Source organism: Anopheles funestus, chromosome 2RL, assembly GCF_943734845.2.
Source record: "Anopheles funestus chromosome 2RL, idAnoFuneDA-416_04, whole genome shotgun sequence".
In the NCBI taxonomy this organism is placed as follows: domain Eukaryota; kingdom Metazoa; phylum Arthropoda; class Insecta; order Diptera; family Culicidae; genus Anopheles; species Anopheles funestus.
Window position 1 is genome coordinate 52,065,445 of NC_064598.1, and position 16,568 is coordinate 52,082,012.

The window sequence follows — 16,568 nt, forward strand, 5'->3', positions numbered from 1 at the left end:
GTTTCTGAGCCGCGCTGTAAAGTTGATCGTTTCCCGAACGCACCAGGACGCGCGGCAAATGCGAGAACTCATTGTCCCTGGCTGATTTGTATTTCGTGCTGTACTTCTTTTTATTTTTACATCATTTACTGTTTCTTTTATATAGCTTTTTGGCAGTATTTTGTCGCGTTGGATTGATCGTCGGTCGGAAGAGCAGTTTGTGGTCCGGTTCCTAAAGGACACTCCTCAAATTCTTCGTTTTTTTGCAGAATTGCTTTACGTGGCGGGATCAACAAAATGTAAAACATGTCGCTTGGAAGAAGCGGTAAGCAAACATGTACAACATAGAATTGAAATGTAGCAGTATCTTTTAACGACTTTAACGAAAAAGATGAAACGGTAAAGAGGCAGATACACAAATGTTTGCTGGCGACGAAGATGATGCAAACTGAGAAACATCCGAACAACAAATTGCTCACAAGACTGTACGCACAAAAGGATTGAGTTAAATGGAAAAAAACAAGTTGTATTAAGGAAAAGAAGACCAAAGATATAACTCGAAGATGTGAAGCGAAGTTAAAATGCGTGCCTTGTGAGTAGGTGAGATTATTAACAGTATGACATCGTATAAACAATATTAATTAAGCATTTATTTGGCAAATTGCATTTTATTAAAAGTTGAAAAAAATATTTCAAAATATTTTGATTAAAAATAAAACAGAAATTTCCACATGCGGTCTTTTGCTCACAGTATGTAATATCGCACTCGGAGTAGTTACCGTAAATGGTATAAAGAACGAACCAAAGATCCTCCTTACGTATTCCATAAGCAGCAACGAAAATTATAAAACCATAAGAAGCGGTACGATAATAACTGCAGTAATACATAAATAAAGTATACCATTTTATGGTGCCCAATGGCGATCAATGGTCGCGGGAGGGGTTAACGTGTCCTGAATACCACACGCACCGATGATGCAGTGATTGGATCGATCGAGTTCGGGTGAGTGGTGTGCGTATCCTTTACATTTTGAGTTTTGCATTTTTGTGATTGTAGCGATCGGTTTTCGACGACACCAATCGTAAAACGGATACGCAAATAATATTAATTAAAACTTATGCTTCGGTGTAAGCAGTGTGCTTTAATCTTAGTATTTTGATTAGGACAAAATAAAGATACGAAAAAATAACTGACTTTTCCCCCAAAACGGAAATGTCTTTGATTACAGTAATTTCATATATTTGAAGCTATTTAACCGGTTTAAGACACTTTAAGCAGCTTGGTAGCAAGAGAAAGGATCAAATGTTCCCATTTTTTACATTTCAAGTAGCCAGATACTCGGATTCCTCTCGAATTCGAAACGTACGTGGGAATTGATTTTCTTTTGCTCCTTTCCTAATCCTTTGCTCCTGGTGCGTAAACCATCGTTAATAAATTGGCGATCGCTACGATGGCGCGATGTTAATAAATTGCAGCTCCAATTCAACACCACGGATTACAGTCCTTTCATTTGGTGTTTGGCGTAACGGCTTGAAGAAAAGGCTTGCTGCTGATGGTGAGAGTATCAATACACACTTAGCGCGTAACTTTTGCCCTACACTTTTATCCGATACGCCACAGGTATGGGCAATAAAGTGAAACGATGTAGCATTCCCACTAAACTTTTCGTCCACTGCTAAAAACACACTGCAACCCAATACTGGTGGATGATGATAGTTATTGGGTTTCTGATAACGTTTTGATACCGTGTTGGTGAACGAAGGCTGAGAAACTTTTACACATAGAAGGTAAATATGAGTAAAGTGTAAGTGAAAGCAAAAATGCGAATAATGCTGATAGTCTCGTAAAGGTTTGCTCGAAGGATAAATGCCATGAACAACAAGCAATCTGATGTCCGCTAATGTACCATTACTCCACCGATTAACCAGCACAACGATTCGAATGGATTGCAATAAATAAAGGATTTGTCACAACAGGTGCAGTAAAATATGAAACATGAAGTTATATTATTTTATCCATAAAATCTGGACCTGCAGTTTGGGTTACAAACGTTTCTTGCAATGGGAGATCAAGCGATGAATGTAACCTATAGTCTCAAACGATCTAACGGAATTAGTTTTTATTACCGCTCATAATATACCGAAAGTCACCGGTTGCATCTGCCAATTGAAAGTGCGGACAACTTTCAATACGCCATGGGCCGGTTTCTTTTACTACCCCGATGGCATTACGGAATAGATCTGCTGGATAGGACTGGTCGGATTAAATTTATGCTTATGCAGAGAAGGCTTCGCTAGGTCTTCTCGAGGAAGATCCATCCAGGAACATGTAGCAGTTGACGTGTTCTGTTAATGTTGCATGAAGGTAATGCAATGCACAAACAATCTCTTAAATGTCGTACCGATTATTAGAGATTTTATGGAACCGTACAAACATCTGCATTTTTTCCATTGGGGCAAACACGATCATCATTGGGTAAAGGTGCGTCCTAAATCCATTAATAGTTGCCAGTGAAAGGGAATGACACTTTATCCTCTTTTTATGCATTCTTGGGGACTAACACTTGGATACTCAAGTGGAGAATAGCAAATGGACACCATATGTTTGTGATTCGTACGCTGCATTAAAATGGAATGTGATGGAAAAACAGCGTGCACACTCACACAGCCACTGTTCGTACTCAACCAAAGTGTCCTGTTCCCTAGTCTGAGAGTTGGGAGGTCTGCCAGGCAGTGGAAATACAGTTACAAGCCCAACGGCATTTGTTTGGGAAGCAATTTCCTAAAGTCGTTGCTTCCTACTGTTACAGCCGTTACGGGCAGAGCAGGTTCTTTCTAGTGTAACCTCTTGAGCTTTCTATCTGTGTGCTTTGGAGCAAAAAGGAAAACCTATTCGAACTGGAATCACAGGATATTGTGATCACCCGTCTCTAGCCTGGTACGGGACGATGTCGTCTTTCGCTCCTAGTTTGTGCGCGGTTCCTACATGGAACCGGATTGCTAACGAACGTCCGGCAAGATCGTAACCTGATTGTTTGGTAAAGAAGCATCCTGCCTTGTACTGTGCCAGCACGAACAAATTCTCGCATGCCGTTGTGGGACGCGCATCAGTTAGCGCGCTCAGCGAATGTTTTGGCTTAGGGAAGCCACCAAGCCGCCTGGAGAGTACTTACCATGAACGCTACGGCTGGGATCGAGTGCCTTGCCGATCAAGTTCCCAATCCCCATTCGGTGAGGCCAGGATCGGTCTCACGTGCTGGCAGAGCACGGATGCTTCACCACGAGCACGAGGAACAAGGAAAACGCAAAAGTCATTCAACTTGGCCTCCGGGAGCCGGACACGAAACACTGGCCGGCGCCGATAATGGAGGATGGCTTCGGTACGGACGGCTGGACAACGATTTGGCTCTAGCCGTACGGCTAGGCTTTCCTCTTCCTGCCATGTGGGCATCGAGGCCCAAAGCACCATTTGCTGCTCGACTCGTTTTCACCCGTTGCGGTCATCTTGTGGCCTTTTTTCTGTTCTCTTAACTTTTTTTTTCGTTTCTCGCTCCATTCGCTTCTCGCTTCGTTCGTTCCCATAATAAGCAATCTCTTCGGGGGCACTGGGCAGTAGGGATAGAAAATCTAGGAACTTTTGAAGCCTCCCCGGGAATCCGGCCTCACTGCCTGACCACTTGTCCGCTGTTTTGCGTGAAGCATAAGAGGAAGAAGTAGCTCTCCCCCACGGCAGCAAACCAGGCCCGGGAAGCGCACGATGTACGGCGAATGTGAGTGACCGGTTAATTTTTATTTTTCATTTTTGGGCATTTTGACGATTTCCTCTTGTTCGGTGAGCATGCCCGCGTGAGGCTAGGGTGTGTACTGAGATTTTTTTTTATCTTTGGGAGGAAGATTTGTGGAGCAGGATGGCCATGTGTTGCTAATGGAAAGATTGAATCAGACGACGGACACTGGGTTAGAATGCGGCTTGAATCAAGTATAGAAGGGAGATCTGATACATGCTTCAAGAGGAGTTTTCCTCATTTTTCCTTCCTTCTATTGGAACCATATGGCAGATAATTTCACGGTACAAAATTTATCAACAAGGTAATGGGTAAAATCTAGTTGAAACTAAATTCCCAGTAAACACTTTGTATAAAAAGAACCCAAAAATTACCTCCTACAACTGGCAAGGCATACGAATATCTTGTAGTAATTGCTGTATCCCGATCTGTAAGACGAAAAATAAAGGCTGACATTTTCCCGCCAAGACTTTAATTTACACGCAGCTAAAATTGATACGAAAACCGAGAAGTTGGTCATACCAAAGCTCCCACAAGAGGAGAGAGGACACACTCGTCAAATTGACAAATTGCTCCAAAATCATTCACGCTTCACTTACTCACCCAGTCTGATTTGTGGCCGCAATCGCTATGGTATATATGGGGAGGCTTCGTGAAGGCCAAACCACTGCCCGTTAAGAACTGGTAACCCAGGACAAGCTGTTGGCTGGCATCGCTGTGGCTTCCCTGGTACAGCTTACCAGTGAGCTTTTACGCTCGTAAAACCTTCCAGCAAGCGAATGATATGACACTTAACACGTCTGACGGTGAAACAAAGTAAATCACGCAGTCACCGGACGCTTCATCCAGCTTCTTCTTCCTGTGGTCCGGAGGTTGCCGTGAGTGCAGAGAAAGTCTCAGTTATCTTGTCCAGCGTTCCAGAAGCAAAGCCGTTAACCAGAACTCGTGAAACTCCAGACCAAGTCAGATTCCGGCCGAGCGACTTGCGGAAGCGTTTATCGACCGGTAGATAACGTTTCGAGTACGGACACGTAAGGAATAAGAATTAAAGCAACGAACACGAACTGAAAGAAATGTCATATCCCTTTCTCAATCCTAGACGGCAAGCCTGTGCGGAGGTCTTTTGACTCTCAAAAAGGCGATTAAGGGAGCAAAGCGAACGGAGTTCGGCCCAGAGGTGAACTCAGGTCGTACGGCTTAAGAACATTAAAAGCTCATGTCGTAATGCGAGATCCCCGTTCACTTTGCATCACAATCTCTCTTTCTCTTCCCGGGGTCGTACTGGCAAAACAAAAACAAAACTACTGAGAAAGGAGTGAAGCCATCTTAGACATTGCGAAGGAAACTGTTGCCTTGATGAGGATCAATCGCAAAAAAAAAATATTTCTGTTTCATCGATCGATTTTACATTAGTAAATGCATTTATTACCCAGCTGTAGAATACCATAATGATCGGACAAACTCGAATTGAAAGGATATTACAGTATGGTACAAACTTTAGCGATCGCAGCGAAGATCTCAGATCGCAAACTACTATTCTGTTAAATTTTCCTTTGCAAACAAATACTTCAAAACACTACGATCTACTGATCACCAACAGCACTCTTAACTCGGCTGGGAGAAAAACTGTCACTCACTGTCCAACGCATCAACACGCAGTTTGGAAGGAGCACAGGAAGCATCCAACAAACAGTCTGTCATCGTTGTTTGGCGCGGGTTTTTTGCAAACCGTTTCCGTCCGGTGTCGTTCCCTATCCCTTCACTTGCACACCCGACACTAGTCTGTGCGGGTTGAAAAAAGTTCGGCATTTTATTACCTTTATTTATCCAAAGCCATTCCCTTGGTCTGCGTACGGTACTGCGCTGGTTTGTTTTATTGCTGCCGATGTCGCGGAGTCATTTACATTTCTGCACCATAAAAATCCTGGACTGCCATTTATGCTTATTTTACCTATCTTCTCTTTTGCTCTCTCTATCTCTCCATCTTTCTTATTCTCATTCTCTCTTTCTATTTTGTTTATTTGTGTTTATACTCTTCCTTTTCCTTCTTTTTTTGTGAGCTGTTAAGTTCGGTTGCTTCGAGTTGGTCAACTTTTCTTTCTGTTCTGGACTCTCATTTTTTCATTTTTTGTTTCTTCTTTTGTCTGTTTTTTATTTCATTATATTTCATTTGTATATCTTCGATTCCTTAATTTATTATATTTTTTTTATTAAAACATTTCGAATTTAGAATCGAATTTGGATTCATTGATCAGAATGAATCTTTGAACTCAATGAATGAGCTCTATTCTGAAGGTTCTTGAATATTTGAATATTCTTCAAAATTGGAAATTCTTGAATCTTTTCTGAGCCATGATCTCAATAAATCTTCGCTGAAATTTCATATGAAGGACACATTCTAAAGCACAACATTACTTCAAAAACAAAACATTAATTCACAAGACAACATTCACTTCTCTTCCCAAACGAATAGACTAATGAAGTTCTGAGCATCCGTTCTCGGATCCGCTTATTTTGTTCTGTCCTTGGAGTCCTGATGGCCCCATTCTTCCAGTCGTTTTATAGTATGCTTCCAATCGATCTCAGACGCGGATGGGATCAGCTTTCTCAGTCCAAAAATGAAACCCATTTCGTCTCCTTTCGAGAGTGTTTCGAGGGCGCATTTGATTGATCGTTAACGATCGTAAATAGTTCGATGCAGCCAAACAGGCCGCGAGGCGTTCGAAATGAGAATTTTACGATCGTTTTCACCCTCGGTTAACTGTCCGATTGAATTATGCTCATCAGCTTGCGAGTGAAAGAAGAGCAAAGTACCGGGCACCGTTATCACTGTAAGAACGGGTTTGTTTGTTGAATGTGATTTTAGTGAGTATAATCACAAGAAAGGTGATGCGTATTCAAAACTCGAACTGGATTGAGGTGGACTTTTTGATGCTTTTCGTCAATCAAATGATGGAAATCATTGGTCAAATCCAAAACTGGGGCGAGGAAATATTACTTCACAAACATATGTTTACTTACCCGCACGTAGATCGTTGTACGCGAATCGGATCACTGCAAAACACTTGGCAGTAAAATCCCATCAAAAACCACAGGAATGCACTTCACCGCGACACGGCGCGAGGTTCGCCGTTCCGTTTCGCTAGCCTAGGATCCTTCATCGCACGTTCGGTGTACGTCATGTGCCTCACGCACTGCTGGTTGCCACGATCGCCCGATCATGGACAGGTACCCTCTTGTGCAATTGCCGCTGCCGCCTTCACTAATAGCAGCTCGCATCGCATTGCAGGATGGCGACCTCGCCCTGCTCCAACTACGGACATCCGTCGTTCCACCATTGCCGCCATCGCTGCCGTCGTCGCCACCTACCAAACGGACAACCTTCCCGGACCCAACCCAACCCCGAAAGGGTGTGTTCGCCCCGTGTACGCATCACCAAACGCAACGAAGCGTGGCAGCGCCGAACCGACCGAACGCAGCGGACTGAACCGTGGTAAGGCCTGTTGCTTCAGCCGGCCAGTTAGTGCTGCGAGCTCCGAGACAAAAGCGAACTGGCCGAGAAGGCACTGTATCTGGCTTAATCGCACTGCAAACCGCCCAACCGGAACGGGAACCACTTCCCTTTACCGTACGATCCCGGGACTACGGATTGCAGCGCTGCATAAGGGCTGTGGACCGCGTGACTTATGAAAAACCATTGCCTTCCGTCCCATTCGAACCCGATCCAGATGCGCTGTACTGCTCACATGCTGTCAACTCGCATGCTGGGTGAGGCATCGAACGATTCCGGATTGAATCCGAGTTCAACGTACTGTGCGTGTACGCGCGCGTGTGTGTGTGTGTGTTCGGGACATATCCGGCGGTTACGTTCCCGGAGATGGGAAGCTTGGGACAGGACCGACTTGGGAGCTGCACTGTACTCATAACTATGGATCCTGCCCGAGTTGTTGAATCGGGAAAGTTTTACGACCTTACTGAATCGTTTATAATTACTGTACGTTCTCTTTCCTGCCACGATCGTTGTGCTGATCGCTGGAGAGGGCACAGTTAGAGCTGTCCTTCCTTAGCCAGTACAAGGTTGTATTTTTTGGGAAGTCGTCATTATGGGACGTCTCATCTTGTGTTGCTGTTTGTGGCAAAACAATACACCGATCTGCATCATGCAATTCCAGATTGTGAGCAAATTCGGAACGGGCCACTGACACTTGTTTTATGTGCAATTGTTCCGACGTTTCGTCGTCTGATTTCGTCGGTTGCACGGAGGAAATTCCCAAAGCTGCTAAAGTAATAAATAAAATATACTCTTGAAAAGGCATCTGAGGTTGATATTTTTAAAAAATCTCTCAATTCTACTACTTCTAGTAATTATTTTATAAAAGCCTTTAATAGCTATTTCAAGCTTTTTGTCTTCTTCTTTTTGCTATGGTTTGATCCCCCAAGTTCGATGGTAACAAATAGATTCAAGGAAGCGACCGTCTCTTAATTATGAGCGTTAATCCTGCCGTGCGAAGTAGCTATAAAATCCAATAGCAGAAAAACCACGCCGTAAACCATTAATTTGAGTTTTGATTGAATTCCTCTAGGGTTTCGGCTGTCCGCTAGCGCACAGCGCCAACTAACGATCTTTCGGCTAGTTCCTGCCTCCGAAAGTTGACGGATCCTTTCATCGAAAACTTTGCCGAACGGTTCACTAGCGTGGGATAGGTTTGCTGCTAACGTGACGGTTCTTCCTGGTGTCGATGCGTACCGGGTGGGAGAAAATGGATCCCCGTACCCGTGCGGAGTAGGCAAGGAGAAGCAAACCGTGGCGTTTTGTTGGTTTATGTGGGAAAACAAACCACACCGTGAAGGTCAGCGATGATTAGCGACTATTTACTCATTATATCGATGAACAGCGACCGGTGCTGGTCCGTCCTGTTTGTCGCTTGTTGCAATGTTCACCGTCACCCCGTATTTGTGCGTGTGTGGTAAGCTTATTTGTGGTGAGGTTACGTAGTATTTTTTTTCTTTCTTTCTTTCAAACGTAACGATATCGAGCAATTGAAGCAAATTTACTTGAGCAAACACACATCGCACATCGCGGTACGGAAATGGAATTGAGACGAATTTTGGGCTGTTGAACACAACTCACTCGAGGTATTCGGGAAGATGTGAGAAGACGTGATCGATTAAAAGCTCATCAGCTGTACTTAAGTTACTTCTGGTAACTTAAGTTAAAAAAAAAACTGGTCAAATGTAAACATTGTTAAAAAAGAAAAAAAACAATTTTCAATATTTATGTTTATTTGCTAAAAGAGGTAAATTAGATCTACATCCTCCACCAGCAAAAAGTGTATTAACTCGCTCAAATAACGGAAGCAAAGGATGCGAAAAAAAGTCTACACAAGAGCAAACAAAACTAAAAAAGAAAAATAAAGCAACACACACACACACAATGCTCAATCTTAACAAAAGGAAATGAAAGCAAAGCTCACGAAAAGAGGTAAATTAATTTATGAGTTGAACTTTTATTCGCCTTTCTGGCGCATCGGCACACCGCGCACAAACCTTTTTCCCCGGCTCGATCGGTTAGGCTGCTTTTTTGTTCTTCTTTTGCCTTTGCTACTATCTTAAAACGCCATCCGTTTTGAACTAACTTCCTTTAGATTGTTTTCCGTTTTTCTCATCTGCATGCTCTGCAGTACACATACGCTAAGAAGCGTGCCTGCGTCTGCCTGATTCGTTGAAGGGTTCTTTTACCCTTAGCGCAGTGTAGCGCACCACCCGGACACACACGACACACGCAACTGTGGTTGGGCTTTAAGTTCTTGTGTTGTTTCACTCCCGTAGTCTTCAAAACCGGAAAAGCCATTTTTGCACATTTGCGTGCATTTATATGCTTTGCTTAATTGTTCCTTTTAGGTGAAGTTTTTGTGTAAGAAAGCAACAAAACTATCGCTAATTAGCATGTAAAAGTACGCAGAGAAAATCACCGTTCGCCGTTTACCGGAAGCATCTTTATCGCATGCGCATGATATCATTGGAGCGTTGGAGTTACCACGTGGTCGCGACTAGCGAGTTCCTTTAACGCTAGGGAGAAAGATTTTTGTTTTATAATCGTTTTAAGGAAAAAAGTATAAAAGCATCAAAAATAAAACAATGGGTATGATTATTTCGATGTTTAATTTAATTTGCACCTCTCACCAATTTTCTTTCTGTTCTCCACTGCTGGAAGGATTGTCTTTCACCCTCGTATCTAATTTATTCCATTCCATTTCCGGGTTCCATCTTTTAACCGTTTGCGGCAACTAAAAGAAGCACCGCTTTTGGGTCAGAATGCTTCCGGGAAGTAATCTATCCTGTTGCCGTCCCTTTTTAGCAACCTATTCCCCAACAAAAAAGAACAAAAATTGTCCACCCCATGGGGTCAAGATGTGCAGCAAGAAAGATTGCGATCGAGGATACCATCAAAATACGAGTGTGGATCAAAAACCACAACAACAACAACAACCTAAGCCGACCCGATCAGGATCAGCAATGTATTTGGTGCCCCCGTGTTCTGGGACGCTCGCCAGTAACGGACAACTCCACTCATCGACTCATCGGCCACGATATGCAAATGGGCGGCTCGTATAATTTTATTGAACTGTTGCGCTTAGGTGTGCATTCGATGTTGTGATCCCTTTTTTGGGTGTAGCGCGGTGCACCGGCATCTCCTTTTTGCTTTGCCCCCGTTCCCCAAAACACTACGACCTTCCACCAAATACTCCCAGATGCTGTCCCCGAAAAAGGCTGTCCATAAAGCGTTTTGATCGGTTTAAAATTATTTTTCACCCGATTCCGACCTTCCGCCATCGTTCTTTCCCATTTCTTTTGCGGAACGTTTGCTTCACCCCTTTTCGGTTGCGTATTGACACGAATCGTCGAGTTCCATTCACTCCGGCGAAGAAATGCAGATTCCTTTATTGGACTTTTATCGCCTTTGTGCCGTCCTTTACCGGGGGGATCGACACCGTTCATCGCTCAGGGAGGACTTTCCGTTCGGTGGTATTATCCTCCTTTCGCTGAACGATTTGATTGCAGCGATCGGTTGCATCGCCGAGATAGATCCACACGCAGCAGCTCGCTGTTGTCTGTCACCGTTTTGGCAAAAAAACCATGAAGATGGTGTCGATCTACAATGTGTTTATCATGCATATGTGTATGTGTGTGTGTTTTTTTTTATTTCAACATTTCAACGCGATCGATCAGATATTTGATGTACAATAAATGAGTGCTCTGGGTGCAACAACAACAGAACAAAAAAAACCTGAAAGTTGTTTATAGTTTATATCAGATAACGGCAAAAATAAAAGCTGGAAGTAAAACACGGAACCATTTTTTGATCGTACGGTCCTGTTGTTGGGGAGCTCGGTTGCACCAAAAACTGTTGGTCACCTTGTCTTGCTGCTCGGGATCATACACCCCGGAGGAGGAAGGGCATACAAAAACATGGGACAATCAGCAAATGATTCCTTCCAGCAAACAAACGCTTGTAACCGAGTGTGTAAGCGATGTTGCAAATTAATGCGTAAGTCGCAATCGAATCACTGCCAGCGGACGTTAAGATTACAACTGCTGCAGGGATGAGATCTTTCGCAGCTGGAAGGAAAGCAGTTGCAGTGGCGCACCCTCGGAAGATCTCCCAAGGAAACGGAGGAGAAGGTGGTACGTTTCACACACATACACACACACGCACACACGCACACAGGAACGGAATCCAAGTGGGGAGGGAAATAATAAAATAAACAACGGAATCAACGGAATCAGGGAACCAGGCGAGGGAAACCGAGAACCGAGAACCCACTACATGATAAGAGGTGATTCTGTTGCGTCAGAGACCGTTTCCCAGAAGTGGGCCCAGGGATGAAGTATCATTTGAAGAGGGGTAAGTTTTATTTTATTTATTTTTCCCTCTACTCGAGCCTCAGCTCGAGCTCCACACCGGTTGGGTGTGCGGTTTTTTTTTCTTCCTCCTTTTGGAGGCCACAGGAATCGGGGTGGCAATGATACCCGCTGGATGGGCTCGAGTAAGGACGACCATTCTTTCGCCACTCTCGTATTGTCCATTCCCAGTGCAACTCTTTCATTCGGTTCCGTACCAATTCGCACCGATGAGCGGTGTATGACGGAGATGAGAGGTGAAGAAAAAAAAAGAGTAAAATTTAATGTAATCCAACTGGCCAACTGAGTGGCAAGTGAAGGGCATGGTGGGGGGAAGGGCAAGGAAAGGGCCAGTCGGTTCGGAGAATGTCCGGCACAAACAAGCAGGAAAATATGAGTGGAAAAGTGGTACGATCATTGCGGCACGGTATTGAGAGGGTGATTGCGGTATGTTTGGTAAATAAAAAAAACCAAATTTCTACTCGAATCAAAACTATAAAATGACAATTTATGTGCGAAGAAGACGCACAGTTTTGCGTACGATTTGCCAAGGAACTCTCGACACTGTGGCAGTGGCATCGACCGCTGAAAAGGAGTACGTGATTGTCCTCCAAAAAGGAAACGGAGCGCATGGACGAACGATCGGCTGCAAAGGGTATATTTGTGCACCGAGCAAAATGCACAAATGCAAAATACAGCCGTGTGATGGGAGAAAACATTCGGTTGAAAAGAAGAACAGGACACACGGACAGTCGCAGTTATTGCTTACCAACAGTTGACGATTACCACCAACGGAGGACATTACGGTAATGAGTCGGCACTAAAGGTGGTCTTATGGTTATTTGATGCGGTGTCAGACGACATTCACTCTTCTGACGCCAACACCCCGGGCTGCACGGGTTCGTGTAAAATCGGTCAAACCGGAAAGGAAGACACTACATGTTTAAAATGTTTGGATAATGGGAATAGTACTTTGAACCAGGTTTCACCCTTCGATTGTGTAATGATTATCGTTTGGCTAGCATTTTAGTGTCACCGATGAGAGGGTACTTATAAATCCATTTAACCGATATTTAAATAAAATGATTTGCTGACTGGTGTTGAAAAAAAATCATTTAGCAACAAAAAATCACAGACACAAGTACCGACGGACATACATGCCTGAAATGTATAAGGCTTTAAAATAGAGTTATTTAGATAATACAACCGGTAATGTATGATTTAACGAAATAGCCGATCTGTTTTACTATTTCTGATGTATCGTGTCTACAACATACAGGTACGACAGTGGACGTTTAGGTCTTTCAGATCACATAAAATCAAATGTTTTTCAATGTAGGTTAAGACCCAAAATACTTAAAATGTGCTTTCTGTCAAAATGTTTTTATCGTCAACTAAGTAAAAAACGTCTTTATCTAAGCCAAAAGTGTTTTATAAAAGCTGAAACTGATTGAAAGTCTCATATTTATGGAAAAAAGAGATGGAAAACTTCCATCGCTAAATCATTGATCGAGAAGATAACAGTTGAATTGAATTAGAACATAAAAAGAGTAAAATAATTAATAGCTAATTTTGTAACGAATCCTTCAAAGTTCAAATTTCTTTATGTTCGAAAATGTATTCGAGTCATATTTTCTGCTCTTGCTTGAAAACAAACCAATGAGTATTTATTTTCTTGTTAGTCATTGTGCCGGAAATTGGCATGCTGTCATCAGCTGTCGTTCGTGGTTTGACGTTTACCGCTTGCGCTGTGCTTCCTCTTTTCGTTTGTGACTGAATCGACGAGAACATTCAATATGGTACGTGATGGATTATTTTTGCGTTATTTTGCGTAGCTGACGATCTTTCAATTGCACAAACCCGATACGACATCGACAGGCTTTGTGCTGAAAGTGGTGTTCAGGAAATTACATTCATAAATGATGTAAAACTGTAGCAACACTAGCAGTGTTTACTGCATTAATCCGTGCAATGGATGGATTCTAAGGTTATGTTTTTGTTCATCTGAAATGGCCACTAAATAGTCCCTTTATCTTTCAGGTAAACGTACCGAAGCAGCGCCGCACGTACTGCAAAAAGTGCAAGGTTCACCGTGTGCACAAGGTGACACAGTACAAGAAGTCTAAGGAACGGCAGGCTTCACAGGGTCGTCGCCGTTACGACCGTAAACAGAAAGGTTTCGGTGGTCAAACCAAGCCCATCTTCAGGAAGAAGGTAAGTAGTGTACTTATTGTGCGGCAACGAACTTCTGCTCACACTGTGCGGTGTGCTTTTTCTTTCGCACAGGCTAAGACCACCAAGAAAATCGTCCTGCGTATGGAATGCGTCGAGTGTAAGTACCGCAAACAGACCCCACTGAAGCGTTGCAAACATTTCGAGCTGGGCGGAGACAAGAAGCGCAAGGGACAGATGATCCAGTTCTAAGTTTTAGCCCTGGAATGTGCATTGTTTGTGCGAAAAGAAAACATCTGGAATAAAGTTTCAGTCCTTCCCGGCGTGTGATTCCGCGACGAGCAAGGAATGAAGTGAGGAACAACACGACACTTGGTCTGGTTAGTGCATGTACCGTATTTATTCAATTGCCGCACAATATATCACCGGTTTGATACGTTTTGTTCATCGGAACTGGTGCTGGTAGTGTTGTTGGTGTCGTTTTCGCGCAACGATTGTCGTATAAGCTCCGCCATCAGGTTGCATCGCATTGGCTTATCGTTCTGGCAGCAGAATTCTTTTCCAGCCGACAGATTGCTGTTCACCCATCGGGGAGCACAGTTTTGGTAAAACAAATAGGCTCGCTCACGGAAACAGTCTCGGTCGATGGTGGGACAAATGACATTCTGAGAGTTTGGAAGATGTTTCACGATGGAATCCAAACATTTGTTCGAGCACTGCTTGTTGCCGGATGCCGTACAGGGGAAATGTTGCATCAGCTCCAGCTGAATTCCAGGGTTGCCTTTCGGTTGTTCCGTACGGTTGAAACGATTGAACTGACCGGTAAGGAAGATGGCACATGTACACGGTACATTGTTGACTGAATTTCGTTGGACGTCGGTTAATCGAAATCTGGAGTATTTTCCACCTGTAGCCGTGCGTACAAGAGCGGCGATGATAAGTATCACCAAAATGCAGAAACTTTTCCTTAAGGTGTGCATTTTGAACGGTAACTGTTGGTTGAATAACTAATCGTGAAGTCATTCGTTGAGTCTAAGACTATTTTACATTTGACGCTCAAGAGAAAGTTTGTTTGGTTTGCAGTTGCAGTAAAATGGCACACCCCTACCATTACCATTCACTTCATAATTTTGTTTATAAGCTTTTTGTCAAGCATTTTCGAAACAATAAGTTGCATACAGCAAACAAATGTTATCATTTCTGTTGAACATAGTTTATTTTCATTTCCGCACGGCAAACAGTTTTGCGTGACCTTCGAAAACAACGATACCGTTTTGTTTGCTTTCATACGAAACAGTTACAATTTTCCGCAATTCTTCTACCTTTACGCTGAAGTGGACTTCTCTGTCCAAATGGCATCGGTTTGGGAAACGAAAGTTCTGCGTCGTCACCACAAATCCCGGAAAGTGAGTACCGATTATGCCAGCAATGACACCATTCAGGAAGGCTCCATTTACGAAGATTTGTTCTTTGAGGTCAGGTACGTCTGTTACATGGATTGGATTGCTATCACCGGTTAGTGCCACAAACTGTTGTACGTCGGATTCACGAAATGTTCTCGACAAACTAAACACAGTACCTACAGCAGGTTGAACTTTGGTGGTTGTGGTGCTGATCAGTCTTACTAATTTTAAGCAATGCATTGCTCTAGCTAAGATCTTCTGCCAATATCGTTGCAAGATTTGCAATTCTGGAGTTCTTCGACTGTTTTAAATTTTCCAACAGACTTAATAAACACTTGTCTTGCTTCAGCAACAAAGTTCTGTTGTCATTCAACAGAAAAGAACAACACGTCAACGCATTACAAACTATCTCGCAATCTGTCTGATATTTTACCAACAACGCTCGCAGCTGTTCAAGACCGTTACTTCGCTCGATGTATTCTGCAATAACTGGATCAAGAGAAATGTTTGCTAGTCCTACGATTGCGTGTAGAACTAGAAAACGGTCCACTACTCCTTGTAACGATTGTTGAACAATTTCGTAAAAAAGTTCGTGCGCTTTTGCTTCACGCAAAAATGTCCAGTTGATTGGGTCGTATGCAAAATTTGCTAGATTTGCCGTTACTTGTTGCTGAGCTTCTAAAATCAGATAGTGAAAATAACATTCGTGATGTAAGATCAAGAGATTAAACAGAAGTAATAGTGGCCCGACCGTCTACCTATGTTCGATGTTTCATAATACTCATCTACAAGCAAACACAGATATGTCTTGCGATTTATGCCTCCAGCAGGAGTCCGTCGTTTTAAACGCTCCTGAGTACTGAACATCTAGAAAACGTATAAAAGGAAACGTTAAAAAAGACTGAAAAGACGAATTTTTGTATCTCACCGCAAACTCGTACCGGGAGGAGTGTTTTGTTGCAAGTCTCCAATGTTTACAAAACATAGCACAGTATGACGTCGATGAAGAAACGACAATACACCCATGAACAAAACTACAGCATGCGAATATTCCAGACAAAGATTTCCTCAATGTTGCAGCACAAATTGGCAATAAGAAATCGTTTCATGAGATTACACAATGAAACAAATATAAAGGAACGCACTTTTTTACATTACGATTATTATCCTTTACATAGGATTATCCTAAAGATGCTAATTTTGCAATGACATCCACGCGATCGTTCGTTTGTGTTCACTATTTCTTTCCTTTTTCAGTCTGACATCTTCCATATGTTTGACACGTAATTGTCATTGTAATCTAAATAATAAAGTTGGCAAATTCTGC

General features: G+C 43.0%; 3 protein-coding genes across 3 annotated transcripts; 1 reads left to right on the forward strand and 2 right to left on the reverse strand.

Moving 5' to 3' along the window:
• The first annotated feature begins 13,341 nt into the window (after positions 1-13,341).
• Positions 13,342-14,205, forward strand: LOC125762777 (60S ribosomal protein L44). Its single transcript, XM_049425263.1, has 3 exons — positions 13,342-13,465; positions 13,707-13,880; positions 13,953-14,205. The coding sequence occupies exons 1-3, from the start codon at positions 13,463-13,465 to the stop codon at positions 14,088-14,090; spliced, it is 315 nt and encodes a 104-aa protein (XP_049281220.1). The 5' UTR covers positions 13,342-13,462; the 3' UTR covers positions 14,091-14,205.
• Positions 14,206-14,216: 11 nt separating this feature from the next.
• On the reverse strand, positions 14,217-14,885 carry LOC125762772 (follicle cell protein 3C-1). The gene has a single exon (XM_049425255.1). It carries the CDS (start codon positions 14,816-14,818, stop codon positions 14,261-14,263), a length of 558 nt encoding a protein of 185 aa, XP_049281212.1. The 5' UTR covers positions 14,819-14,885; the 3' UTR covers positions 14,217-14,260.
• Positions 14,886-15,030: 145 nt separating this feature from the next.
• Positions 15,031-16,550, reverse strand: LOC125762771 (armadillo repeat-containing protein 7). The gene is made up of 3 exons (XM_049425254.1): positions 16,170-16,550; positions 16,000-16,108; positions 15,031-15,919 (listed from the first exon to the last, which is right to left on the reverse strand). Exons 1-3 carry the CDS (start codon positions 16,224-16,226, stop codon positions 15,486-15,488), a joined length of 600 nt encoding a protein of 199 aa, XP_049281211.1. The 5' UTR covers positions 16,227-16,550; the 3' UTR covers positions 15,031-15,485.
• Positions 16,551-16,568: the final 18 nt, after the last annotated feature.

Bases quoted from the DNA above. Each gene is read 5' to 3' on its own strand.
- LOC125762777 (XM_049425263.1), top strand. The intron at 13,881-13,952 runs GTAAGTAGTGTA...TCTTTCGCACAG, and splicing joins AGCCCATCTTCAGGAAGAAG to GCTAAGACCACCAAGAAAAT.
- LOC125762772 (XM_049425255.1), bottom strand. From the start codon at position 14,818: ATGCACACCTTAAGGAAAAGTTTCTGCATTTTGGTGATACTTATCATC.
- LOC125762771 (XM_049425254.1), bottom strand. From the start codon at position 16,226: ATGTTTTGTAAACATTGGAGACTTGCAACAAAACACTCCTCCCGGTAC. The intron at 16,109-16,169 runs GTGAGATACAAA...TACGTTTTCTAG, and splicing joins CCTCCCGGTACGAGTTTGCG to ATGTTCAGTACTCAGGAGCG. The intron at 15,920-15,999 runs GTAGACGGTCGG...ATCTGATTTTAG, and splicing joins TTATGAAACATCGAACATAG to AAGCTCAGCAACAAGTAACG.